This window comes from Podarcis pityusensis (genome assembly GCF_964106645.2).
Source record: "Podarcis pityusensis genome assembly, chromosome: 17".
In the NCBI taxonomy this organism is placed as follows: Eukaryota; Metazoa; Chordata; class Lepidosauria; order Squamata; family Lacertidae; genus Podarcis; species Podarcis pityusensis.
In genome coordinates, this window is record NC_138042.1 from 10,595,568 (window position 1) to 10,621,664 (window position 26,097).

General features: G+C 45.4%; 1 protein-coding gene and 1 long non-coding RNA gene across 3 annotated transcripts; both read right to left on the reverse strand.

Moving 5' to 3' along the window:
• Positions 1 to 26: 26 nt before the first annotated feature.
• KRI1 (KRI1 homolog) lies at positions 27 to 25,520 on the reverse strand. 2 transcript variants are annotated; one of them, XM_080988125.1, is made up of 19 exons: positions 25,374 to 25,520; positions 24,450 to 24,523; positions 23,106 to 23,211; positions 22,835 to 22,937; positions 19,580 to 19,631; positions 19,124 to 19,158; positions 18,073 to 18,169; positions 16,872 to 16,949; positions 14,646 to 14,779; positions 13,926 to 14,046; positions 13,619 to 13,714; positions 12,096 to 12,266; positions 10,776 to 10,851; positions 8,844 to 8,956; positions 6,567 to 6,708; positions 5,326 to 5,456; positions 2,819 to 2,883; positions 2,251 to 2,346; positions 27 to 632 (listed from the first exon to the last, which is right to left on the reverse strand). In XM_080988125.1, the coding sequence occupies exons 1-19, from the start codon at positions 25,456 to 25,458 to the stop codon at positions 203 to 205; spliced, it is 2,205 nt and encodes a 734-aa protein (XP_080844251.1). In that variant the 5' UTR covers positions 25,459 to 25,520; the 3' UTR covers positions 27 to 202. The 2 variants fall into 2 exon arrangements, with proteins under 2 accessions (XP_080844251.1, XP_080844250.1); XM_080988124.1 differs by having other exon boundaries at positions 22,835 to 22,940.
• On the reverse strand, positions 18,185 to 19,117 carry LOC308467034. The gene is made up of 3 exons (XR_013981108.1): positions 18,877 to 19,117; positions 18,667 to 18,843; positions 18,185 to 18,336 (listed from the first exon to the last, which is right to left on the reverse strand). It is a non-coding gene; the product is annotated as an uncharacterized lncRNA (long non-coding RNA).
• Positions 25,521 to 26,097: the final 577 nt, after the last annotated feature.

A 26,097-nucleotide genomic window follows, 5' to 3' on the forward strand; every position in this document is an offset into this window, starting at 1 on the left:
GTGGAAGAACAGAACGACGCAATTGAGCCGATACAAAATGCCAAGAGTGATAACTGGCAATGTATTTGAATCATTCCTCTGCACAAATCCTGCCCTGAAGCCCAGAGGCACCAAGTGCTACCTTCTGGGCCGTCGCTTGCAGCCATCAAACAGATCCCTTGTCCAAGGAAACTTTTGCTCCAAAGTTGAGCCGCAGGGTAGCTCAGGCCTGAGCTGCTTTCTTGGCCTGGTCTGGAGCGCCCTCCTTAGGCTTCCTCCGCCGTTTCTCGCGGAGAAGCTGGCGGAAGTGCAGGCGCTTTGCGTTGAGGCCGTAGGCCTGGAGTCGCTGGCGGCTGAACTCCAAGCGGCCCACCCGCACCCGCGCCACCCCCTTCCTGCTTCTCTTCTTCGGCCTCTGGACTCTGGGGATGGCAGGAGAGGGGTCCTGTGGAGTGGCAGTCTCCACCCGGCTGCTTGAGGCTGGCGCTGGTTTCGGTCCGGGATCTCCCTTGGGAAGCAGGAGCCGTTCTTCCTTGCATTCGGTGTCAGGCATCCGCAGCTCTTTAGAAGGCAGCTCCTGGCGCTTGGCCTTGTCCCTGCCCTTCTTTCCTTTCTTGCCTGGTGTTTTCTTTTCGCTTTCCGGCTCCTCCGCCCTGAAAGGGGAGCAAACGGATGAATGAAATAGGATGAAAACATTGTGTGGATCTCAGAGGGCTACTGCTGCATTGCAGAGTGAAAGAGATGGCCTCAGGAGGGAATGTAATCACAGTGGCAAGAAATTTTTATGCTCGTAAGTTGGAGGAGGAAAGAATACCTTCCAAGGAAGAATGGCTGACAAAAATCAAAGAATACGCAGAGATGACTAAACTGATGGCACCGATAAGAGATTCAAGCTTAGATCCTTGCAACTCCCATCTCTTGCGGAGGCGCAATTAGTGCCAGCACCGTCCGTTAAGAGTTTGGGTGTAATCTTCGACACCTCCCTTTCCATGGAGGCGCAGACTGCAGCTATAACAAAGGCAGCATTTTTTCATCTCCACCAAGCTAAGCAGTTGGCTCCTTACCTCTCTCGGCCTGACCTAGCCACTGTGATCCACACGACGGTCACCTCCAGACTGGATTATTGTAACTCACTCTACATGGGGCTGCCCTTGAGACTGACCCAGAAACTCCAGCGGGTGCAGAATGCCGCAGCGAGACTCCTTACGGGGTCCTCGCTGCGGGATCACATTCACCCGGTGCTATACCAGCTGCACTGGCTCCCGGTGGAGTACAGGGTCAGGTTTAAGGTGCTGGTTTTAACCTTTAAAGCCCTATATGGCCTAGGACCCTCGTACCTACGGGACCGCCTCTCCTGGTATGTCCCACGGAGGACCTTATGGTCTTCAATCAAAAACATCTTGCAGGTCCTGGGCCACAGGGAGGTTAGGCTGGCCTCAACCAGAACCAGGGCTTTTTCGGCGGTGGCCCCAATCTGGTGGAACTCTCTGTCACAAGAGACTAGGGACCTGTGGGACGACATCTTTCCGCAGGGCCTGCAAGACAGAGCTGTTCCACCAGGCCTTTGGCCAAGGCACAGTCTGACCCCCTCCTTTGGTAATCCTCACAGAACTCTAGTCCAATGGTTGTCATGAATTTGATTTTGAATTGATTTTAAAATGAATTGATTTTAGAATGTTGTGTTACCTTTATTGTTGTTAGCCCTGAGCCCGGCTTTGGCTGGGGAGGGCAGGATATAAATAAAATTATTGTTGTTGTTTTTGTTGTTGTTGTTGTTGTTGAGGACAGGAGACCTTTCCTAGTTTACTTAAAACAGTGGTGTCCAACCTTTTTTCAATGAGGGCCAGATTTGATGATGTGAAGGGCCGTGAGGGCCGACCAAAGTTGTTGGCCTTTTTTTAGGATTGAAGTTGTTGAGCTTTTTTAATGATTTTGCCCCAGGAAATAAACTGCCACAGGGACTGGATTAAACTAACCAGCGGACGGGATTAGGCCCCCGAAACGGACTTAAAAAGTTATTCTTTATACATGAAGTCCACAGTGGGGTTTGAAATTTAAGGAGAAAAAATAGTAGATTATATTAAGAAACCTGTTAAAGAGGATGAAGGGTACTTTAAAAGGTAGTTACGTGAAATTATATTTATGAACTTTGAGGATGGACAAGCAGAAAGTCATTAGCATTGAAGGAGTATAATTATTGAGTGTTAAAATGCAATCTTGAATCTTGAAATCAAATAAAATAGCAATATAGATATAAAATAGAGCACATACTCGGACTGAAGGGATTTGAGAACCTGCTTCTTCTTCCAAGTATTCTGGCCTTTCTGCTCATAGGCCGTCTTGTCTCGCAGCTCCTCCTTCTCAGACCTGCATGGAGAATACACCTGTCAGGTGCCACATGCAAGATGCCCTCCTTCCCTGCCTTCCCTCCCTGATGCGGGTGGGAGGGAAAAAGCAAGGAACAAAACCATCTCATCGCAGACAACAGCATGGCAGGTAGTGGATGGTGCCTTGTGCAGGGGCAGAACCCCCCAAAAACCAAGAGGTCTGCAAAGATTCCTCTTTGCTAGACACTGGAGCTGCAGTGGATTGCTCTGTGGCTCAGAAGCCGACACCTCCGCCCCATTCCCAAACTTGCAGGCCCCTTTGTGCATTGTCGCTTGCCAGAAAATCTTGAATTCTTCGAAAAAACTGAAGCACGAGTCGCGGCGACCAGCGCAACCAGAAGTGGGCTAGAACCCAGGAGTCCTGGTCCCCAAGCCACACTGCACACAGCAGGACCCCCCCCTTTAATTCGGTTTCCAGTGTTGACAGACACCGCATCCTTCCTGCGCCTCACCTGTACATACAGGTCTTCCGCAAAGAACACCAGCGGTTCAGCTCCTTGTCATCAGCTGCCAGGATCTAGGGAGAAAGAATCATTCATTTCTTATTTGAATAATAATAATAATATATTATTTATACCCTGCCCATCTGGCTGGGCTTCCCCAGCCACTCTGGGCGGCTTCCAACAAAATATTAAAATACAGTAATACATCAAACATTAAAAGCTTCCCTAAAGAGGGCTGCCTTCAGATGTCTTCTAAAAGTCTGGTAGTAGTTGCTCTCTTTGAAATCTAGTGGGAGGGCATTCCACAGGGCGGGTGCCACTACCAAGAAAGCCCTCTGCCTGGTTCCCTGTAACCTCACTTCTCGCAGGGAGGGAATTGCTAGAAGGCCCTCAGAGCTGGACCTCAGTGTCCGGGTAGAACGATGGGGGTGGAGACGCTCCTTCATACTGGACAGAGGCCATTTAGGGCTTTAAAGGTCAGCACCAACACTTTGAATTGTGCTCAGAAACTTACTGGGAGCCAATGTAGGTCTTTCAAGACCGGTGTTATGTAGTCTTGGCGGCCGCTCCCAGTCACCAGTCTAGCTGCTGCATTCTGGATTAGTTGTAGTTTCCGGGTCACCTTCAAAGGTAGCCCCACACAGAGCGCATTGCAGTAGTCCAAGAGAGAGAACCAGAGCATGCACCACTCTGGTGAGGCAGTCCGAATGTTGCACCAATTGGCACCTGATCCTCCAGAAGCATGCACCCCGGCCTTTGTTTATTAAATTTGTGCGCCTCCCTTCATCCGGAAATCACAGAGCAGTTCACAATGCAAATGAGAACACAAAATACATAACGGAACAAAACAAAACCAGCAACAACCCTGCCTCCAGCAAATACATTGAAAAGGCCACAGCATGGTTGAAGGGGAATGTTTTCGCCTGGTGCCTAAAGATATGTAATGAGCCTCCCTGGGGAGAGCATTCCACAAACAGGGAGCCACTGCAGAGAAGGCCCTGTTCTCGTGTTGCCACCCTCCAGAGGAGGCACATGAAAAAGGGCCTCAGAAGATGATCTCAGGGTCTGGGTAGGTTCATATGGAAAGAGGCGGTTCTTCAGGTATTTCAGTCCTGAGCCGTTTAAGGCTTTATAGGTCAAAAGCAGCACTTTGAATTGGGCCCAGAAACTGATTGGCAGCCAGTGGAGTTAGGCCAGGTTTGGTGTAGTATGCTCAAACACTCTTGAGCAGAGGTAAGCAACCTAAGGCCTGGGGGCCGGATGCGGCCCAATCGCCTTCTCAATCCGGCCTGCAGACGGTCCAGGAATCAGCGTGTTTTTACATGAGTAGAATGTGTGCTTTTATTTAAAATGCATCTCTGGGTTATTTGTGGGGCATAGGAATTCGTTCATTTTTTTCTTCAAAATATAGTCTGGCCCACCACATGGTCCGAGGGACGGTGGACCAGCCTATGGCTGAAAAAGTTTGCTCACCCCTGGGCAAGAATGAAGCATGTGCAGAATCCTTTTGACTAGACAGAAGCCTCATGTTAGGAGATGAGTTGTCAGATGAGAGCTGAAAGGCTAGTCCCAAAAAGGGAAAACTGCAAACTGGTGCAAGATCCAGTCCAAGGAGACTTAACCTTTGAAGAATCCACACGAGGTTTCTGTGCATCCCAATGTTCATCTACTGCCTGGTACTGGTGGCTATGTCCTCTATAGGAATTTGTTCATTTTTTCCTTCAAAATATAATCCCGCCCACCACATGGTCTGAGGGACGGTGGACCGGCCCACGGCTGAAAAAGGCTGCTGACCCCTGGTCTTGAGCAACCTGGCTGCTGCATTCTATACCAGCTGAAGTTTCTGAATCGTCTTCAGGGGCAGCCCCATGTAGAACGTATTGCAAAAATCTAGCCCGAAGGTTACGTGAGCTTAGATGGCAGATGTTAGGCTATCCCTGTCCAAACAGGGGCATGTGTGGGCCACCTGCCAAAGCAGACAGACGTCACTCGGTGCCACTGAGGCCACCTGAGTCTCAAGAAATGGGTCCAGAAGTATTCCCAAGCTACATACCAGCTCCTTCAAAAGGAATGTAACCCCATCAAGAGCAGGTCATCTTCCATCCATCCAGTCTAGGGAACCGCCCACAAACAGTGCCTCAATCTTCTCTGGATTGAGCTTCAGTTTGTTGCATCTCATCTAGTATACAGTGGTACCTCGAGTTAATTACTTAATTTGTTCCGGAGGTCCGTTCTTAACCTGAAACTGTTCTTAACCTGAAGCACCACTTTAGCTAATGGGGCCTCCTGCTGCCGCTGCACCTCCGGAGCACAATTTCTGTTCTCATCCTGAAGCAAAGTTATTAACCTGAGGTACTATTTCTGGGTTAGCGGAGTCTGTAACCTGAAGCGTATGTAACCTGAAGCGTATGTAACCCGAGGTACCACTGTCTGACCAAAACAGACAACGGTCCTCCCCACCCCAGCGGGAGAAAAGAAATCTGCCTCAGTCTCTGCCAAAGGGTCAAGTTACCTACCTCCTCAGTTGAGAGCCCATAGCTGCAGGGGACCACGGTTCGGTATTTGAAACGGCAAGGCAAGTCCCCTATCAGGTCTTCATAGTCCAGGCGGTAGAATTCATCTAGGTACTGCTCAAAGGTCTTTGTCTCTGCAAAGAGAGAGAGTTTTTGATAACCTTTGTAAAAACAAAAACAAAAAAACCAGAAGCTTTTCTTTGGGGAATTATAGGGACAGAAATGCGTAAATTGTATAGAAACTTATTGATGCATATTTTTTCCCAATGTAAAAAAATTACAATGTATTTAAGAGAACACTGTAAACAATTAAAAACTTTGGCAGGATTGCAGTAATGCTTGCAATGTACGAAAAACTATCGTAAAAAATGGATTGATTCTTTTTTAAAAATAGAGAATATAAGGGAAGCAGTTGAAAAAAAGATTGATAATTGTAACCATGGAAGGGCGGAGGGGAGTCGAAGGATTCAGAGAAGCTTAAATGATGATGTGAATGTTTAATGTTTGAATTTAAATTTGATAAATAAAATTTAATAAAAATATTTTTAAAAATAAAATAAAAAGAAACTTATTTATGTATGCTACTATAGCAGCAGGAATGTTACCTGCCCCAAAATGGAAAGAAGCAGAAGTCCCAGAAAAGGAAGAATGGACACAACAACTTGTGGAATATGCAGAAAGGGCGAAACTTACCGGAATAATAAGAAATCAAGATAGCAAACTTCTTATAAAATAATGGAAATGGTTTGTTGAATATTTACAGATAAATTTTAAATAGATAAGAACATTGGCAGGGTTACTGTAACAACCTGCAGTTTTATAAGAGTATTTAAAGTAGATAAATAATTGAGCAAATTAAGGTGAATTTGGATATGCAGAAGATATTAAAATTAAATTTAAGGAACCAAAGGAAGTCAAATTTTGAAACGTTAAAATGATTGTGAAATTAATGAAATGTATAAACCTGAGAAGCATAATTTTTTAAAAAAGAGAGAGAGAGAGAGAGGGAGGGAGGAAGAGAAAGACGTTTGGCTGGGCAAGGAGATTTTCACTAAACGGGGAAGCAGAAAAATGCCCAGAAGCGTTCAATCTCTCAGGGAAGCCTCCATCACCCAAAGAGAGCAAGTCCCCTTCTCTCTCAGTTCCAACAATTCTCAAATGCAATTGATGCCACCTGGCCTGGGAGAGGTTCTATGGGCAAAAGACGCCAGGCGAAGTAAGGCTGGCTCATCTACCATCCTTACCAGGGTCAAAGGGTTTTTTCTCCCGACTGACAGCCTCTGCAAAATGCGACTTGCGCTTCTTCTTGCCCAGAAGGGGAACCTCCAGCCTCCGCTGCTTTCTGGAGGGGCCTGGCTCCTGGGTGGGGTCGTAATCGGCATCCATCTGAAGAGGTGGTTTGTGGAGGGGAGAAGAGAAGAGAAAAGCAAGCGTCATTTCACGCGGGCGTCACAAACCCCGGGAGGAGAGCAGAGCCAACCTCCCTTCTCCCCTGGTGCCAGAAGTCCACGCAGGGAAAACAAGACTAGAACCCAACCAGACATAGAGCAAGAAGCTGCTGCTTATCGCTCACCAGCCCCCGCCCCCATAAAATAAACCCTCAAAGACCTGTTGATGGCATTTTACCGTTGTACTGTTGAGAGTGTATTAACTTATGGTCTGTGTGTGTGGTTTGGGAGCTGCACGGTCAGGGAAAAACAATGCTGTCCAGGGTTGTAAAGACTGCGGAGAGAATAATTGGGTGCACTCTTCCCACCTTGGATCAAATCTGTGCTTCCAGGTGCCATAAGAAAGCTGCAGAGATAGTGCGCACCCCAGAAATGATCTCTTTCAGCTTCTGCCTTCTGGAAGAAGGTACAGGATTATAAAGACTAGGACTAGCCGCCTGAGAAAGTTTCTATTCAAATGCGATTTTGGTTTTAAACGCAGTGTAAGGTAGTCTCTATGGGAGTATATTGTATTTAATTATGGGGTATCAGAGTTTTTACGGGGCTAACCAGGCTGGGATAGCAGGCTTGTTGGTTTCTGAATGTCTGATGTAGATTTTCAATTTCGTTGTTCTGTATGGGACAATGACAATAAAGATTATCATATCGTATTGTATTTGTGTGGGCATCTCTCCTGTTGCCCACTTCAGCATACAGAATGCCAACTGCACCCCTATGGTTGTGCAAGGCTCTTGGGAAATCCAGATTTCACCGCTCTTCATTAAATATGTTCCCGGTCCTCAGGGAGGAAAGCCTGGATGCGACAGCTGCATGCAAAAATGCATCAAATCCTGCCATCATCTCATGAAAGATGTTGCCCAAAGTCTGCCCCCTTTCCCCACCTCTATCCATTAAGTTATTAGATGTCACCATTTTTGCTAAGTGTCCTCAAATCTGCAGCGAGCTTTCTGGTCACACTGACCAGAGACTGTGGCTTTCCCTCATCTATTTGCCCATCCCTTCATGGGCACCATCTTCTGCCAATCCATGGCTGCAGTGCATGAACGGGCGCAAGCACAATTCAAAGTATTTCCGAGCGCAATTCAAAGTGTTGGTGCTGACCTTTAAAGCCCTAAACAGCTCAGCCCAGTATAATAATAATAATAATAATAATAATAATAATAATAATATTTTTTTATTTATACCCCACCCTACCCGGTTCAGGAAACCGGGCTCAGGGCGGCTAACAACAAATTTAAAACACTTAATTGATGCTACAGAAAAAACAGCATAAAATACGGGATAAAGCGTAAATAACAATAAAATCAAAAATCAATTTAGGGGGGAAATCCATCCAATAAACATTAGATGATCACCAGGGCTAGCTGGCTAAATTAGTCCCACTTGGGCCAGCGAGGAACCCAGGGGAGAACCAGCTGTGGGATCCCAAGAGTGGGCAATCTTCACAAAAAGGGGAACAAAAGATCAGGCCAGGTTCAACTTGAAAGCAAGGCGGAACAGTTCTGTCTTACAGGCCCTGCGGAAGGAAGTTAAATCCTGCAGGGCCCTGGTCTCATGGGACAGAGCATTCCACCAGGTTGGAGCCATCACTGAGAAGGCCCTGGCCCTGGTGGAGGATAATCTAACTTCCTTAGGGCCTGGGACCTCTAAACTATGATTATTCATGGACATTAAGGTCCTCTGCGGGGCATACCAGGAGAGGCTGTCCCATAAGTATACCTGAAGGAGTGTCTCCACCCCCATTGTTCAGCCCGGACGCTGAGGTCCAGCTCCGAGGGCCTTCTGGCAGTTCCCTCCGTGCGAGAAGTTAGATTACAGGGAACCAGACAGAGGGCCTTCTCGGCAGTGGCACCCGCCCTGTGGAACACCCTCCCACCAGATGTCAAGGAAATAAACAACTATCGGACTTTTAGAAGACATCTGAAGGCAACCCTGTTTAGGAAACTTTTTAATGCCTGATGTTTCATTGCATTATTATTATTATTATTATTATTATTATTATTATTATTGAGACCCGCACCACCTCAGCAACCAGAGCTGGGCCCCCTGGTTAAGAATGCAAGCCAGACATACCACAAAGTCAGGATCCTCGCAGTGGGGGTGGTATTCTTCATCCTCCTGCAGCCCTAGGTGACCTTCTGCTTCAGTTCCATCCCCTCCTGTCCACTTGTCCCAATTCCACTCATCTGCATTCGGGATGAAGACGAAAAAGACATTTTTGCTTTCTAAGCTAATGATTCCTTTGGTCCCATTGTTTTCTGAACCTCATCCAGGAGCCGGCCTGCAGTAATGCCCAAGAATCCCTCAACCAAAGTTGGGATGGATAAAGAAACAGAGTCCCCCTGTTAAGGCATCTGAAGGCATGAAACGAGTCTCATGTGCTGGAGATGTTATGAGGTTGAGGGTACGTTTTATCATATGTGGTGGACTTGTAAAAGGGTAAAAGAGTATTGGGAAATGATACATAATGAATTGAAAAAAATATTTAAAAGTACTTTTCCAAAAAAACCAAAACCAGACTCCTTTTGGTTGGGGATAATTCACAGGTAAATTCCCAGGTGTCAAAAAAGACTATTTATGTATGCTATGACTGCAGCTCATGTTTTGTCAGCCCCAAAATAGCAAGGTCCCAACCAAAGAGGAATGGCAATTTAAACTGATGGAATACATGCAGCTTGCAGACTTAACATATAGAATAAGAGAACAAAAAGAATGTAGACTGGAAAAAGACTGGAAAATGTTTACTGAATATATGGGTGAAAATTGTGTTCATTTAAGAATGCTGGTAGCATTAAGATAAATTCAACAGTGAAAATAAGTTCCGATGGATGTAACAATGGATTACTGAATAGTTTATTTTATGAAAAATATGAAGGATGGGTGGTATGCAAAATGAACCATGGAAAGAGAAGAAGGGAAGTCATTAAGGTTGTTTAAATGAATATTTTGAAATGTAAACCAGAAAATTTAATAAAAATTATATATAAATAAAAAAAGAAACAAGCGTCATGCAAGAATACACCAAATGACTCCTGAGGATATCTAAAGCACAACAGTCATTTTAACATTCCTGGCAGATTCCAGATTACGTGGGCAGCTTCTGCAAAATACCGTATTTTGCGCTCCATAGGACGCTCCGGCCCATAGGGCGCACCTAGTTTTTTGGGGGGGAAATAAAGAAAAATATTTTTATTTCCCCCCCAGGTGCGGGGCTGGAAGAACTAGGTCGGGGAACAGCGGGAAGGTGCGCTCTGCCTCCCCGCTGTCCCCCGAGCTTGTGGGGCTGGCGATGGGGAGAAGTGCGCTGATCCTGGGACTGCAGGCAGCTCTGCGCGGCCATCCGGAGCGGGGCGGGACTTCGCGCCCGGATCCCGGTGGCAGCGCAGAGCTGCGCTGAGCCGGGGACGGCAGGCAGCTCTGCGCAACCCTCGGAGTCGGTCTCCCGAGGGTTGCGCAGAGCTTCCTGAAGCCTGGAGAGCGAGAGGGGTCAGTGCGCACCGACCCCTCTCACTCTCCAGGCTTCAGCGAAAGCCTGCATTCGCCCCATAGGACGCACACACATTTCCCCTTCATTTTTGGAGGGGAAAATGTGCGTCCAATGGTGCGAAAAATACGGTACTCGCAGCTTGCTTGCCTTCCTCCTTTCATGTCCCCAACTCATGTTCTCTTCAGCAAAAATTCTCCCAGCCAAAAACATCTCCCGGTTCTGCAACAGATCTTCCAAAATGAAGACTAACAAGAACCTTGCTGGATCAAGCCAAAGTAGATCCAGTTTCATGCAACACTCCACAAACACATCATTAAAAGCCCATCTAAAGCAGCCTTTCCCAACGTGGTGCCCTCCAGGTGGTTTGGACAAACAGATCCCACCATCCTCACCCAGAACAGCACCAGGTCGAGGGGGGACTGCTCTAGAATTGGGGATCCCAATGCTGACCTCACAAGCAAATTTGTTTTCAGACCGAGGTCAAGCTGCCCATGTGCCAGGGCATTTTCTCGACATACCGTCAATTCCTTCTTCTGCCTCAAACTGCGGTTTCTCTTCCTCACCAACTCCGTAATACTCGTCCCCAAATAATTTCTGTAGGAAACAGAGAATAATAATAATAATAATTTTTTATTTATACCCAGCCCTCCCCTCCCCACCGGGCTCAGGGCGGCTAACACCAGGTATAAAAACAATTGAAATACAACTTAAAAACAAGATTAAAATACAACATTAAAATGCAGCCTTGTTTCAGTAGAAACTCAAATAAAAAACTTTTTGGGGGATGAAAACGTCAAGTCTTCACCAAGGCCAACTATCCAGACTGGTCCTACGTGGGCCAGGAAAAAGCCAGGGAAGTCCCCCAAATAGGAGTTCCATCACAGAAGGAAAAAGGAAAAGAAAGAGGAGGAGGGAATCAAGTTGATTCCAAGTCAAAGGCCAGGCGGAACAACTCTGTCTTACAGGCCCTGTGGAAAGAAATCAGATCCTGCAGGGCCCTGGTCTCATGAGACGGAGCGTTCCACCAGGCCGGAACTAGTGTTGAAAAGGTCCTGGGCTCTAGTTGAGGCTAATCTGACTTCCTTAGGGCCTGGGACCGCTAGGGTGTTGCCATTTATGGACCTTAAGGTCCTCTGTGGGGCATACCGGGAGAAGGGTTAGACTAGACGGTCCTCAGGGTCCCATCCAACTCTACAAATCAATTCAAGCATTGGCTACTGCCTAAAGCAGTGATGGCCCAACTTGGCCCTCCAGCTGTTTTGGGACTACAACACCCATCATCCCTGGCTAACAGGACCAGTGGACAGGGATGATGGGAAATGTAGTCCCCAAACAGCTGGAAGCTCCTGCAGCCAATCAGAAGCTGCGCTTTGGCTTCCGAATGTTTTGGAAGTCGAACGGGCTTCTGGAACGGATTCCATTCCGACTTCCAAGGTACGACTGCATAGAATATAAATATGCAGTTGTAAATGTTGACAATAGGGCCCATGAAGGGGACGAGGGGGAAGTCTCGAGATTCAGAGTAATCTCTATATATGGATATGCATTTGGAATGTTATATATTTAATTTGTAAAATCAAATAAAAATGATTTCTTAAAAAAGAAGAAGAGTTGGCTAATGCCTAGAAGGCAAAAGCACTGCCCAGTTTCAAACCAATTCATTGAGACATTTTCAAACGACAAGCCAAATCTACTTCCCTCAATTTCTCGTTGGGGCAGGAGAACGGGGTTCAGCTGACTCACCCATAACACGGCCCTAACATTTTGGAGAGGGGCTGGGGCAGTGTCTTCTGGCTGCCAGCCAGAACCCTCGGCATTGGTATACAACATGCACCCACCTCCATCAGCTGGTCATGTTGGGTGGGATCAAAGTCCCCTTCGAGGTCCATTTCCTGGAAGGTGCTGGTTGCACTGCCGGTGATCTCACGCAGCTTCCCCAGCCGTTCCAGGATCTCCCGGCGCTTCAGGTTCTTCAGCTGCTTCAGCTCCTCCTGTTTTTGAGCCTTCTCCTTTTAGGGTGAAGAAAGCACAGTATTACGGGAGAAGGCCGTTATTTGGCCCATATAGCACCAAGATCCATGTCTGAAGAATGCTCTCCCCAGGGAAGTTCTCCTGGCGTCCTCATGCCTGAACCCACCTATACTTCACTGTGAGTCCTGAGAGATCTGCTCCCCGCTTTGCAGGACTTTTCCCTCCTGACCTGGGAGGGCGGGGTCTGGACTGACTCCAGCTACAAAAGCTGAGGTTGCTGAAGAGACCAGAAATCATCTTGGCTGTCTGAGTACAGACCCAGGTCATTGAGCCTGAGCTTCCATTGCTGTCACCCACCATGAACCACCATTGATAGAAATGGCAGTAACAGCAGCAAATATGCTCTACGTTTATGGTTATATTTTGTTTCCTTGCTAATTATGCTGTTTAAATGTGCATTTTATACTGGACTTCCTTTAGTAATGTTTTCTTTTGAAATGTTTCAGATAATTTTTTGGGTTAAATTTGCTGCATTAAACGTGTGTTCCATACTTTACCTTCTTGGCAATATTTTATTTTGAAATCTTTAATATTTTAGTTTCCTGTTATTTACGTTGCTTGGAATGTATAATTTATATTTGACTTTCTTCAGTAATGTTTTATTCTGGATCACTTTTTTGATGTTTTATTGTAGGTTTGTAAACTGCTTTGAGCTTTTTTCTGAAAAATGCGGTACAGAAATGAAATGATTAATTATACACCTTTAGGCACCATGCAAAAACGTTCTGTTTTAACCAGGCCTTTGGTTGATTTGATTTGACACCCTATACCAGGGGTCAGCAACCTTTTTCAGCCGTGGGTCGGTCCACTGTCCCTCAGACCATGTGGTGGGCCAGACTATATTTTGAGGGGGGAAATGAACAAATTCCTATGCCCCACAAATAAACAGAGATGCTTTTTAAATAAAAGCACACATTCTACTTATGTAAAAACACCAGGCAGGCCCCACAAATAACCCAGAGATGCATTTTAAATAAAAGGACACATTCTACTCATGTAAAAACACGCTGATTCCCAGACTGTCCACAGGCTGGATTTAGAAGGTGATTGGGCCGCATCCGGCCCCCGGGCCTTAGGTTGCCTACCCCTGCCCTATGCCCTTTTAAAATGTGGGGGGTTTTGGGACGTGTTATTGGGCTGTTGGTTTCATTGTGATTATATATTTTGTGATTTTATATTTTGATTTTGTTCTGTGAACCGCCCTGAGACCTCTGGGTATAGGGCGGTATATAAATTCTAATAATAATAATAATAATAGACAAAAGTTTCATCCCTCCTAGGTAGCCCAATAGAGCTGAACATCATCCGCTCGTATCTGTGCAGAACTCACTTTCTTCTTGCGTTCCTGAGTCTCCTGCCGTTTCTCTTTACGCCGTTCATCCTTCCGGCGCACCGAGGTTGCAATGTTGCGGGGATATGTTTTCATCTGGCGGTACAAGTATTGGAGAAGAGAAAAGGAACAACTCTTCAGCCTCACGTTCTTCAGAGGAGCAGAGATCCCAGCAGCACCCCCCTTTCATCACCCCAGTCTCCTCACAGAGAGAGGACGTCCCTCTTGTCACTCATAACATTATGGCGCCAGGACACAGAGAAGCAAGCCTAACTTCCCAATGCAGGCAGAGAATATTTCCCCTCACCAACTGGGCCTCAGGCTCCTCGAAGCGGAAGTTGTACTTGCGCTCAAAATCCTCTTGCTTCTTTAAGAACAGCTCGCCCTCATCCGACGAATCCGATATAGCCAGCTGCGCTCCGGGGAGCCTGTGGAGAAGGCAGCACATGAGCAGGAAGAGGGAATATAGCGCAAGGACAGTGTTATAAGAAAAAACTGCTTCTTTATCCCTTATGGGGTACCCAAGAGCCTGTATATAGTCATTAGGTAAGTTCTCTATTTGTAGAAGAAAATAACAGAGGCCAACCAGAGAATATTGAGAAGCAAAGCAGCTAGTAAGCATGATCTTTCCTGGTATTGCTGGTGAAAATCAGAAACTTTAAGAGAAAAGAACTCTGTGCAAATAACTTAGCTCATGGACCCACGAACACCTCCCTCTGGACCATGAGAGCATGGAGGAATTATTTTTTAAAATAACAATTATTTCTACCAATAAAGATGGGAAGAATAAGGTTATCCTGGTGTCACTATAGAAGGCATGCCCAGAGATTATCTACCTTCATTAAGTGACATTGTGTTAGATCTTGCCCATGAAGGTGCACTATCAGTGAATGGGGGAAGAGGGTAGCTCAACAAATTAAATTTCCTTTCCATCTACCTTCACCTGGATTGGGGACAGGGGGAGACACACCAGGGAAAGTTATGCCCTATCCTTAAGGAACTCAAAAATCCATCCTTCAGCACTCACCCATCCTCCTCCTCCTCCTCCTCTTCCTCCCCTCCATCATCTGCCTCCTTGTAGCGCTTGTTCAAGATATAATCTCGCAGGAACCGCTCCCCCTCATCGAGTTGTGGGTCGTTCCAGTATTCTTTAAGGGGAGCCTGGGGAAACAGAGGAAACCCGAAATGAAGTCACCCGCCTCAAGACCCGAGCAAGGCTCACCATACCATCAAACCCACACCCAAAGACTCCTCTGGAAGACAGGGACAGTGCAGAAAATCTCCCAAAGGACCATTTCATCCTAAGAGGGTGAGATATACATTGTAAGTAGGGCTGCCTCTGAAGACGGTTCAAAAACTTCAGATAGTGCAGAATTCAGTTGCTCACCGGAGCAAGACGGTTTGAGTATACTACACCGATCCTGGTCCAACTGCACTGGCTACCAATTAGTTTCCGGGCCCAATTCAAAGTGCTGCTTTTGACCCATAAAGCCTTGAACGGCTCAGGACTGCAATACCTCAAGGACCGCCTCTTTTGATATGAACCTACCCGGACCCTGGGATAATCTTCTGAGGCCCTCTTTCGTGTGCCTCTTCTTCGAGAGGTGCGGAGGGTGGCAACATGAGAACGGGGCCTTCTCTGCAGTGGCCTCCCTGTCTGTGGAATGCTCTGCCCAGGGTAGTTCGCCTGGCACCTTCATTATACACCTTTAGGTGTCAGGCAAAAACGGTCCTTTTTAACCAGGCCTTTGGTTGACCTGATGGACATCCCGTACCCTTTTAAAATGTGGATCTTTCTTGGGGGGGGGCTGTTATGGGGTTATTGCTTTTATTTTTATTTTATATACTGCAATATTTTCTGTGAACCACCCTGAGACCTCCGGGTATAGGGCAGTATATAAATTCAATCAATCAATCAATCAATGGGGCAGACACATGCTTTCCTGGAGCAACATGGGGAAGCGCCTGCTCATGCAGAAAAATGTTCTGCTAGCCTCAGACTAGCAGAAAACCGCTCAAGATGCGGATTTAGCAGGATTCAGAAATTAACGGAGCCCAATCCTTTTTGCGTCAAGATAAGTGTTTCCATTCCGTTACTTTATTGAGGCGGCTGGAAATTATGTCAGCCCAAGGAAACAGCAAATGGTCGGATCCCTTCTCCTAGCTAACTTGAGACTCTCAAGATCAAGACCAGCACACTGAGCCTCTTGGGAGAAGCACTGCAACCTCAATCATGGGCTTCTGGGAGTCGCAGGTATTCTGGAAGCCTGTTGCAAAATTCTTGTCTAGGTCTGAGGAAAACAGTGCCTTAATTTATTAGGAAGAAGCAACAAACCAGACAGTGGTCATACAGAGCCAGATGGGGCTGCCCATCATTGTGGCCCATTTTCCAGTGTCGTCCAAAGCGACGGGTCCCCAAGCCCATTGCATACCAGGTGGTATTTGACACCTACAAAAATCTGTAAAATGTATACACGGAATCCAACTTATGCTGGAGGTGCAACCGATCAGAGGGCACACTTATACACATGTGGTGGCAATGTGAAAAAGTTAAGGGCTTCTGGGACTTAGTCCTTCAAGAAATGAAGAAAATCTTTAGATTTAATTTTTTTGGTGGAAGCAGAAGCCTTATTGCTGGAAATAACTGATACAGATATACCCAGAGAAGATTAGAATCTATTCTTGTATGCTGTGGTGGCAGCTAGAACCCTGATCGCAAAAAAATGGGAAAAAAGAAACAATTCCATCCAAACGAGAATGTCAAGATAAATTATTCAGTTACATGGAACTAGCCAGACTGACAGACACGATCAGGGGCCACAGCAAACAAAAACTTCAGAAAGACTAGGGGAAAGATAGTGATTATCTGAAGAAGCAATGCCCGCATATTACTTCTTGGACATGTTTTAATTAACTTCTGTAAACTGATGTATGGTTAGAATAAGGACAATTAAAATAGAAAGTAAGTTAAGAAGAAGATTAAAGAAAGCAGATTACTATGGTTGATATTAGACCCATGTAGAGGACAAAGGAAGTCAACAAAGAAAACGGAGTCCAATTTAGGTTAATACATATCTTATTTTTGAGACAATGTTCTTTGCTTTTCCCTTTTTGCTCTTTTTCTATTTTTATTTTTACATTTATATATTATTGTATTTTGTTTGTAATATATTGTACATCTTTGTGTTGTTTTATGTTTGTTTGTCAGCATATAAATAAAAAAAAATTAAATAATAATAATAATTATACATACCAGGTCCCGGAGCGCTTCCTCTGCTTGTGGCTTCTCCTGACCTTTTAACCAACTGATGTAGTCTGCCTCCTCGTGCTCCTGAGAGAACAGAAGAGACGGTAGAACCGAGGCAACAATGTCATGGATTATACACAGGGCTGCCTCTGAAAACTGTTCGGACGCTTCACCCGGTACAGAATCTGGAGGCCAGGTTGCTCACTGGCTTGGGCATAGAACACCGATCCTGGCCTGACTGCACTGGCTGCCAACTAGCTTCTGGTCCCAATTCAAAGTGCTGGTTCTGACCTATAAAGCCTTAAACAGCTCAGGAACCCAATACCTATAAGTCCGCCTCTCCCCATATAAATCATCCCAGATTCTCTGTTTATCATCCGAGGCCCTTCTTTGTGTGGCTCCTCCAAGTGAAGTCCAGAGGGTGGCAACGTGAGATTATGTGCTTATTTTTATCCTGTATTTTATTCTGTGAACCACCCTGAGAACTTAAGACAAAGCGGGGTATATAAATCTAAACAACAATGCACCACCCTGACCTTGACTAAAGGCAGCTACATTTATCTGAACATTAAAACACATTTCAAAGTTTAAAGGTAAAGGTACCCCTGACCATCAGGTCCAGTCACGGATGACTCTTGGGTTGCGGCGCTCATCTTGCTCTATTGGCCGAGGGAGCCGGTGTTTGTCCGCAGACAGCTTCCAGGTCATGTGGCCAGCATGACTAAGCCGTTTCTGGCGAACCAGAGCAGCACACGGAAACGCCATTTACCTTCCCGCCGGAGCAGTACCTATTTATCTACTTGCACTTTGACGTGCTTTCGAACTGCTAGGTTGGCAGGAGCAGGGACTGAGCAATGGGAGCTCACCTCGTCGTGGGGATTCGAACTGCCAACCTTCTGATCGGCAAGTTCTAGGCTCTGTGGTTTAACCCACAGCGCCACCCGCGTCCCCATTTCAAAGTTTAGTGGCTATTAAAATATGTATACCCATCGTTCAGCCCCTTACCTCCTGCTCCCGTTAAGAAAGATGTCTTCACCAGGGCCATCAAAAGCCAGGTATCACCAGGGTCACCTTATAGCATGCCTGCTGATGCTCAAGCTTGAATTTTGGAGCATCGCCAGGAAAGCAACTTCTACTGCTACAGGACGGTGAAGGAATCGCCACCCTTAGCCTTTCAATTTGAGGCATCTCTTTTACACACACACACCTTCTCCTCTTTACTTTTGGGCCGTTTCTGCAGCAAGGATGTCGCGCTTCCACCTTCATCATCATCTTCATCACTGTCGGCCACAAACTTTTGGAAGCTGCATAGTGGGGTGGCGAGGGCAAAGTCAGGTTTAGAGTGTTAAAATCTCAGATATACAGTGGTACCGCTGGTTACAGATTTAATTCATTTTGGGGTGCCATACGCACCCCAAAAAATCTGTAACTAGAGCTGTTGCTTCTGTGCGTGCGCACGGTGCACAGAGCGCTGCTGCACACGTGCAAGCAGTGAACCCGGCAACATACACTTCCGGGTTTGCCGCAGCCGTAACCTGAAGCTTCTGTAGCTTGGAGGTTACACAACACGAGGTACCACTGTATAAGCTAGGCACCAAAAGACTCCTTAAACCAAGGTTACAGTTGCCAAAACAGAATGTCTAGTTGCCATTTTTGGGTAAGACAGATCTAGAGTCTTATTTTTCAAATGATGGACTGACTGATTGGTTCTCAGTTAAACATCTGGCTAGTTCAGATGACAACCTTGAGATGGTTAACAGCTTTGAGAACTTAAAGAAGAAATGTCATTTGATCCAGGGACAGTCAACATAGATCAGGCACAGGCAAACTCGGCCCTCCAGATGTTTTGGGACTACAACTCCCATTATCCCTGACCACTGGTCCTGTTAGCTAGATGATGGGAGTTGGGATGATGGGAAAAGCCCAGCTCAGGAGAAGGGAAGGAGCCCATTCTCAGTCTCAGAATCTGTTTTCAGTGCTTGGCACAGTGAAATTCAAAGTTAAAAACAACAGCAACAACAAGGGGCTGCTGTGCACGTGCAGTGATTCCCCCCCCCCCCCGCATTATGTAATGGCAGCATACTCCCCCCACATACGGCATTTGGGAATGGGGCCTGATCCCTCATGCACCTCATCACCGGGAAATGATGGCACACTCAAAGAGGAATGTCAAAAGGGGGGTGGGGGGAGAGATAATGTCCGCAAGCCTGTTATGTTGACGAGTCTGGCTCTCCTCTCCGGCACAGTTCTCAGCTCACCTCTCCTTAAGCTGCTTCTGCTCTTCTACATAACTCTGAAAAATTGGGGGGGGGGGGGAGGGAAGAAGGTTATTACACCATGCCACTGTGCACCTTTCCTAGAATGGGCCAGGAATTCCCTCGGCCAGAAACAGCACAATTTTCCAAGAACCGTACAGCAACTGCCGCACCAAGCCCCAGTTCACGATACAATACAATACGATAATGTTTATTGTCATTGTCCCATACAGAACAACGAAACTGAAAAAATCTACATCAAACATTCAAAAACCAACAAGCCTGCTATCCCAGCTATCCCAGCCTGGTTAACCCCCTAAAAACACTGATACCCCATAATGAAAGACAATATACTCCCACAGAGACTACCTTACACTGCATTTAAAACCAAAATCACATTTGGATAAAAACTGTTTCTCAGGCGGGGATCTCCAGGGATCTCCAGATTCCCAGCCTCACCTTTCTGTTTTTAACTGGTTCTCCTTCATCGTTTTCTTCATCTTCATATTTCCTGTAGGAAAAGAGGGATAGTGAGTTGATCGTTCCATCCTGTACAACACAGGGAAGCGTGTGTGTTTTTTAAATGCATCTTTATTAATTTTTGAGACGACAGCTATAAAAAGTCAGTAAGATGTACAAATCAGGGGAAAAGGGGGTGGGGACGACCCTAACTGTAGCTGTGACTGAGTGAAGCGCAGAGATTGTTTGCATCATCTTCTTCACCTTCAATATTAAGAAATAAACGTGGAGCGATGGAAAGGAACTTGCATCAGAATGAAATGAGATCAAACACTATCATCACCAATAAAATAAAAATCAAGCGAAAGGGACAGTCGGAAGCATATCTAGGCCAGGCAAAAGAATAATTTGTCAGCGGGGAGGCAAGCGCCCCCTCCAAAGCAAGTCTCACACAGAGGAGAGGGGTGCTGTTCCCTCTATCTTTGAATCTCTGCTGGACATGAATTGATGGACAGAGGGAGGAGATACTTTTTTTTGTTTTTTATAATAATTTTTATTGGTTTTTACATATATTTTCTTACATAACATCATGGTGTACAAAAGTGAATAAAACATTTGGCTTCATGAGCCTTCATGAGCCCCCTCCCCGACTGATGGTTTTCAAACCTATTCTCTATGTACTGCATTTTCTTGTATACCTTATTGCTATTAGATCATAATCTTGTTTACATACTAAATTAACTGTAGTAAGTAATAAAATTAACCTTACAAACGGCTTGTAACCCTACTAGTGATGTTAGTTGTTTGCAGTGGTCTTTCAAATATAACACAAATTTATTCTAGACTTTCAGAAAAGTCGGATCCTGGTGGTTCCGGAATTTTCCGGTCAGTTTTGCCAATTTGGCATAGTCCAGTAATTTCATCTGCCACTCTTCTTTTGGTTGGTAAATCTTATTGTTTCCATCTTTGGGCTAATAACATTCTTGCTGCAGTTGTTGCATATAAAAATAATGTTTCATCCTGTTTATGTATTTCTCAACAATACTTAATAGCAAAGGCTTCTGGGTTTTTTTAATAAACGTATATTTCAACATTCTTTACATTTCATTTCATTACATATCATTTCCCAGAAGGCCTTCACCTCCTTACAGGTCCAGAGGGAGGAGATATTTGTGGTCCTGCTGAAAGGGTGGCAGCACTAAGGGAGGTAGATGGGTATAAAGAAGCTGTCTACACAGACTCATGTTCAGTTTGGGAACCAGGTTCTGTGTCAGGTAACTTTGCTAAGTCTTTCAAGTTGTCTGCCTCCAAGTCAGAGTTCAGGTCTGCTATGGAGTCTGGTCTTGGGAGAAAAGCAAAGACAAACCTAGACAGCATCTTAAAAAGCAGAGACATCACCTTGCCAACAAAGGTCCATATAGTTAAAGCTATGGTTTTCCCAATAGTGATGTATGGAAGTGAGACCTGGACCATAAAGAAGGCTGATTGCCGAAGAATTGATGCTTTTGAATTATGGTGCTGGAGGAGACTCTTGAGAGTCCCATGGACTGCAAGAAGATCAAACCTATCCATTCTTAAAGAAATCGGCCCTGAATGCTCCCTGGAAGGACAGATCCTGAAGATTAGGCTCCAATACTTTGGCCACCTCATGAGAAGAGAAGACTCCCTGGAAAAGACCCTGATGTTGGGAAAGATTGATGGCACAAGGAGAAGGGGACGACAGAGGATGAGATGGGTGGATAGTGTTCTCGAAGCTACCAGCATGAGTTTGACCAAACTGCGGGAGTGCCTGGCGTGCTTTGGTCCATGGGGTCACGAAGAGTCGGACACGACTAAACAACTAAACAACAACAACATGGAGTCTGGGGAACCAGGACCACTGCCACAACAAGCAAATGGCAACGGCGATAGTAGAAATTTTAGGAAGTATCAGTTGCCCCCTTCCCCAAACAGGGGAAGGTATCTTGGAACACTCTTTTCCTCTTTTTATGGAAAGTTCAGCTTTCCATAAGCACAGCCTGCCAACAAAACAGATGTTCCGTAATATCAAATATTATCTGCACATCTCAGCCCACGGAAACAACATTTTCCGAATTAGGTGGGAAACGATATAAATTTCACCCTTTATAAAGGAAATTTTGAACTACCTAAAGGACTTTGGCATGGAGCTACCCTTTTCAGAGTGCTGTTGGCCTTCCAGCTGATGAAGCATCTTGGAAGATAACTCCGCAGTTTCCTTGACATAGCAACTTTTTGGGAAGACAGGCTGGAGGTCTAATGCTCACATCTTTGTCCTCTCTCTTTAAATTGTTTCGTACAGTTTCTTAAGAATTTGCAAGCCTGAGTGGTGTCTTTACACTAGTATTGTTTATGGACTGTGGCTACGTATTATTATTATTATTATTATTATTATTATTATTACTACTACTACTACTCTTATTATTATTCTACCCAGCCCATCTGACTGGGTTGGAGCAGGGTGGCCAGAAGAGTGTGGTGGCACAAAGGCTGGATTTCACATATTGAACTACCCATTCCCACTTTTGACCGCAGATATGTAGTGACCCAGTGATTGAAAGTCAGAACGACTTATTCATGTGTTCCACGAGATAAGCATTGCCATCATTAAAGGACAACAACATAGACAGCTTCATCCTAACATTTGTTCCCCACCCCAAGTAACGTGACCAAATACAGTGGTACCTTGGTTCTCAAACTTAATCCGTTCTGGAATTCCGTTCCAAAACCAAAGCGTTCCAAAACCAAGGCGCGCTTTGCCATAGAAAGTAATGCAAAGTGGGTTAATCTGTTCCAGACTTTTAAAAACAACCCCTAAACTAGCAATTTAACATGATTTTTACTATCTAACGAGACCCTTGAGCCATAAAATGAAAGCAATAAACAATGTACTGCAGTCACACAATCAATCAATCAGTAGCTGAACTGGGTTCCACAGTCACAAAAACAAAACAAAAAGAGCCGCAAAAACGAAAACGCAAAATAAACAGCAAAAACAGACAGACCTCAGCGCAACACTCAAAACGGAAGCGTGGCACTCAAAACGGAGCACGTTCAGCTTCTGAAGAAAGTTCGCAAACCAGAACACTTACTTCTGGGTTTGCAGTGTTTGGGTTCCAAGTTGTTTGAATACCAAGGCATTTGAGAATCAAGGTACCACTGTAATAAGAGTTCGAGACTCAAGATCCCCAGGTTAACACGTTTAACACGGCAGGCACCCTGATTTTCATGCCTTACCCTGCCTTGTCCAGAATGACCTTCCTCTCATAGTCCTTCAGAAACATGGGCTTTTCTTTCTTCCTGGGGGGCGGCTTCTCACCTTCGCTATCCGAAGAAGAATCTGCTGACAGAAGCAATCATCGATGATCCAACAGACAATTCCAGAAAACAAGCTGCTCTCGGGACCCAAACTAATTCAGAAAATCCTCCAAAAAGTCTCCCTGGGCCAAGCCAGAATGTTCCACAGCTGCCCCCAAGGCAAGAAATCATAACCTGGATCAGCGATTACCTTCCTCACGGTAGAACGTGACATCCTTCTGATAAATCCGGGGGTCTTTGGTTTTCAGCAACGCCAGCGTGCTGTAAAAAGCACGATCCAATCTGGGGTCCAGCTCCTGCCGCAGGAGAGAGCACAATTAAGATTGGATATATTCTGAAAAAGATATTCAGGAGGACCTGCCTTCCTGGCCTTCTCCAATAAGAACAAAACCCAAATTATTTCCATCAACTTAGTCCAAGAATTACAAAAGCTGAGATTTTGCCAAAAACCCTATCTGACCATAATTTGGTACTAATTGCCTTTAAAGGTAAGGATAAATCATCCTTTAGGTGGAGATTAAATGAAAATTTATTAGATAATGTGGAGACTTTTGAAAGGGCTCAAAAATATCTTCCAGAATATTTTCATTTGAATACAAATAAAGGTACTGATATTGGCATTGTTTGGGACGGCAGCAAGGCAGTGATGAGGGGTGTTTTTTTTCTGCAGCAGAATAGCATATTAAAGAGGAAAAAAGAAAGAAACAAAGAGGAGCTATTAAAAAATATAATGGTTATTGAGAAACAGTTGATTAATAAACCAGAAGACCCCAAGTTACAGCTTAGTCCATCACTATGCTGAAATGGCTAAAATGACTGAAAGAGCCAGAAATCAGGAAGAACAAAATTTTAATAAGGAACGGGGGAAATTTATAAACATTGTAAACAGTTAAAATTGTTAGTGGGATTGGAATATCACTTGTAGGGTGAATTCTGGACACAGTGGAGATGTAAAAGATTTGGGTTATCATAATAAGGTGCAGGATGGAATTATTATTATTATTATTTATTCAACTTATACACCGCCCTATACCCGGAGGTCTCAGGGCAGTTCACAACAAGACCAAAACATAAAAAATCAAACCAAAAGCAATAAGCCAATAACCCCCCCCCCCAAAAAAGCCACATTCTAAAAGGGTGTTGGATGTCAATCTGGTCAGCCAAAGGCCTGGATAAAAAGGAACGTATCTGCCTGGCACCTAAAGATATGAAGGCACCAAATGAACTTCTCTGGGGCGAGCATTCCACAAATGGGGAGCCACTGCAGAGAAGGCCCGTTCTCATGTTGCCACCCTCCAGACCTCTAGATTAATAATAGGACCCACAAAGGGGAGGATGTAAGTCCAGGAGATTCCTTGCCTTGGAATCTTGTTTTTATGATTTATGTTTGAAAAAAATCTCTTTAAATTTTTAATATGAAAAACCAATTTTTAAAAAAACAAAAAATCCAAAAGTTTTCCCAGCAGAGAAAACAGAACTTCTGAAAACAGAAAACAGAAACTTCTCCGCGGCTGAAAACAGAAGCAGGACTCACCTCATCTTCAGAACTGGTCTCAGACTCAGAACTCGACCCGTTGCCTTCGCCTGCATCCCCGTAGCGGTCCTGCACTGCAGGGGTGGAAGGGAGAGAAGGAGGGAAGGAGCCGGGCAGGATGTTAGAGGAACAGCAAAGGGCAACCCTCCCTCCAGCCCCTGAAGGTTCTGGGTTCAAGCCCAGGCAGAAGCAGGGCCGGATTTAGGTTTGATGAGGTCCTAATCTACTGAAGGTAATGGGGCCCTTTATATGTCCAGCTGTCTTTTGTCAACAACAAATTGTCGCTGTTTTTTAATAATAATAATATTTTATTTATACCCCGCCCTCCCCGGCCAGAGCCGGGCTCAGGGTAGCTAACACCAGTAAAATTACAATAAAAACATAATAGGGAGGGAGGAAACCAATTTAAAATACAGGTTAAAAATATAACTTAAAATGCAGCCTCATTTTAATAGTAGACCACAGATCAAAACCATAAGGGGAGGGAAACATAAGGGTCAGACTGAGTCCAAACCAAAGGCCAGGCGGAACAGCTCTGTCTTGCAGGCCCTGTGGAAAGATGTTGTGTTGAATATATGCTATATGGTAATTTATGGACCTAATAGGTATCTAAAGCCATTTGCACATAACAAATAGGAGCCTACACAACACAAAACACTGTTGCTGTATGTAGGGTTTATTTTATTTGTTATTTATCTTATATTTTGGAAATGTACACCCAAATATTTTGGGGGCCCCCAAGAGAGTGGGACCCTAAGCTATAGCTTGTTTAGCTTATACGTAAATCCGGCACTGGCTCGAGCCCAGGCAGCGCTGGGAGAGACTCCCCTGCCTTGAAATCCCGCGGAGCCGCTGCCAGCCAGTGCAGGCAACACTAGCTGCTCTGGCTCGGTCCGCTTCCCTCCCTCCCCGCCCGCCACTCACGCCGCTGCAGCTCCTCTCGCCGCCGGTAGCGCCCGTAGCGCGCCGCGAACGCCGCGTTGATCTTCAGCTCCTGCTGCGCCGACATGGTCCCTCCGCCCCGTGTCTTCCCGCACGTGGGCACGGAGCGCTTCCGGGTCAAGGCGGCACGTGAATGCGCGCGGCTGCGAAACGCGCGTTCTGCTCCGCCCACCCCGTTAAAGGGAAAGCAGAAGGAGAAGAACTTTCTGCAGATCGGGCGGCTAATTCCGATTTAAAAGTCTCGAATCGTGGACTGGAGTCAGGAAAACAATATTCGGTTCGTCGCCGAGGATCTGGGGCGTGGAGGAAACCGCATGCAAACACCGGCCGATTCAGAAATATTTTTACCTTCGTATGTTTTAAAAGTATGGTTTCGGATTTTTTCTTTGCTTTCTCGTTTTAAGTATAAATGTTGTGGAGTAAATAAATGAAATCATAGTGATTTTATCCCACTATGTATGTATGTATGTGTGTGCGTGCGTGTCACACTGTCATGTAATTATATAGTTTTGCAGTGACTAACGAAGCAGAGCTATTAAAGTCTTAAAACTTTTCAGTCTCTGCCTTCTTCACCTGCAGGTCTGATGCTCTAAAAAACTCACTCATGAAAAAACATGATGGAATACTACTTTTTTCCAGACTGTAGATCTAATTGAAATACTTTTATTCCCTTTCTTTTTTTGCTAGTTCACTGCTTTGCCGTTCT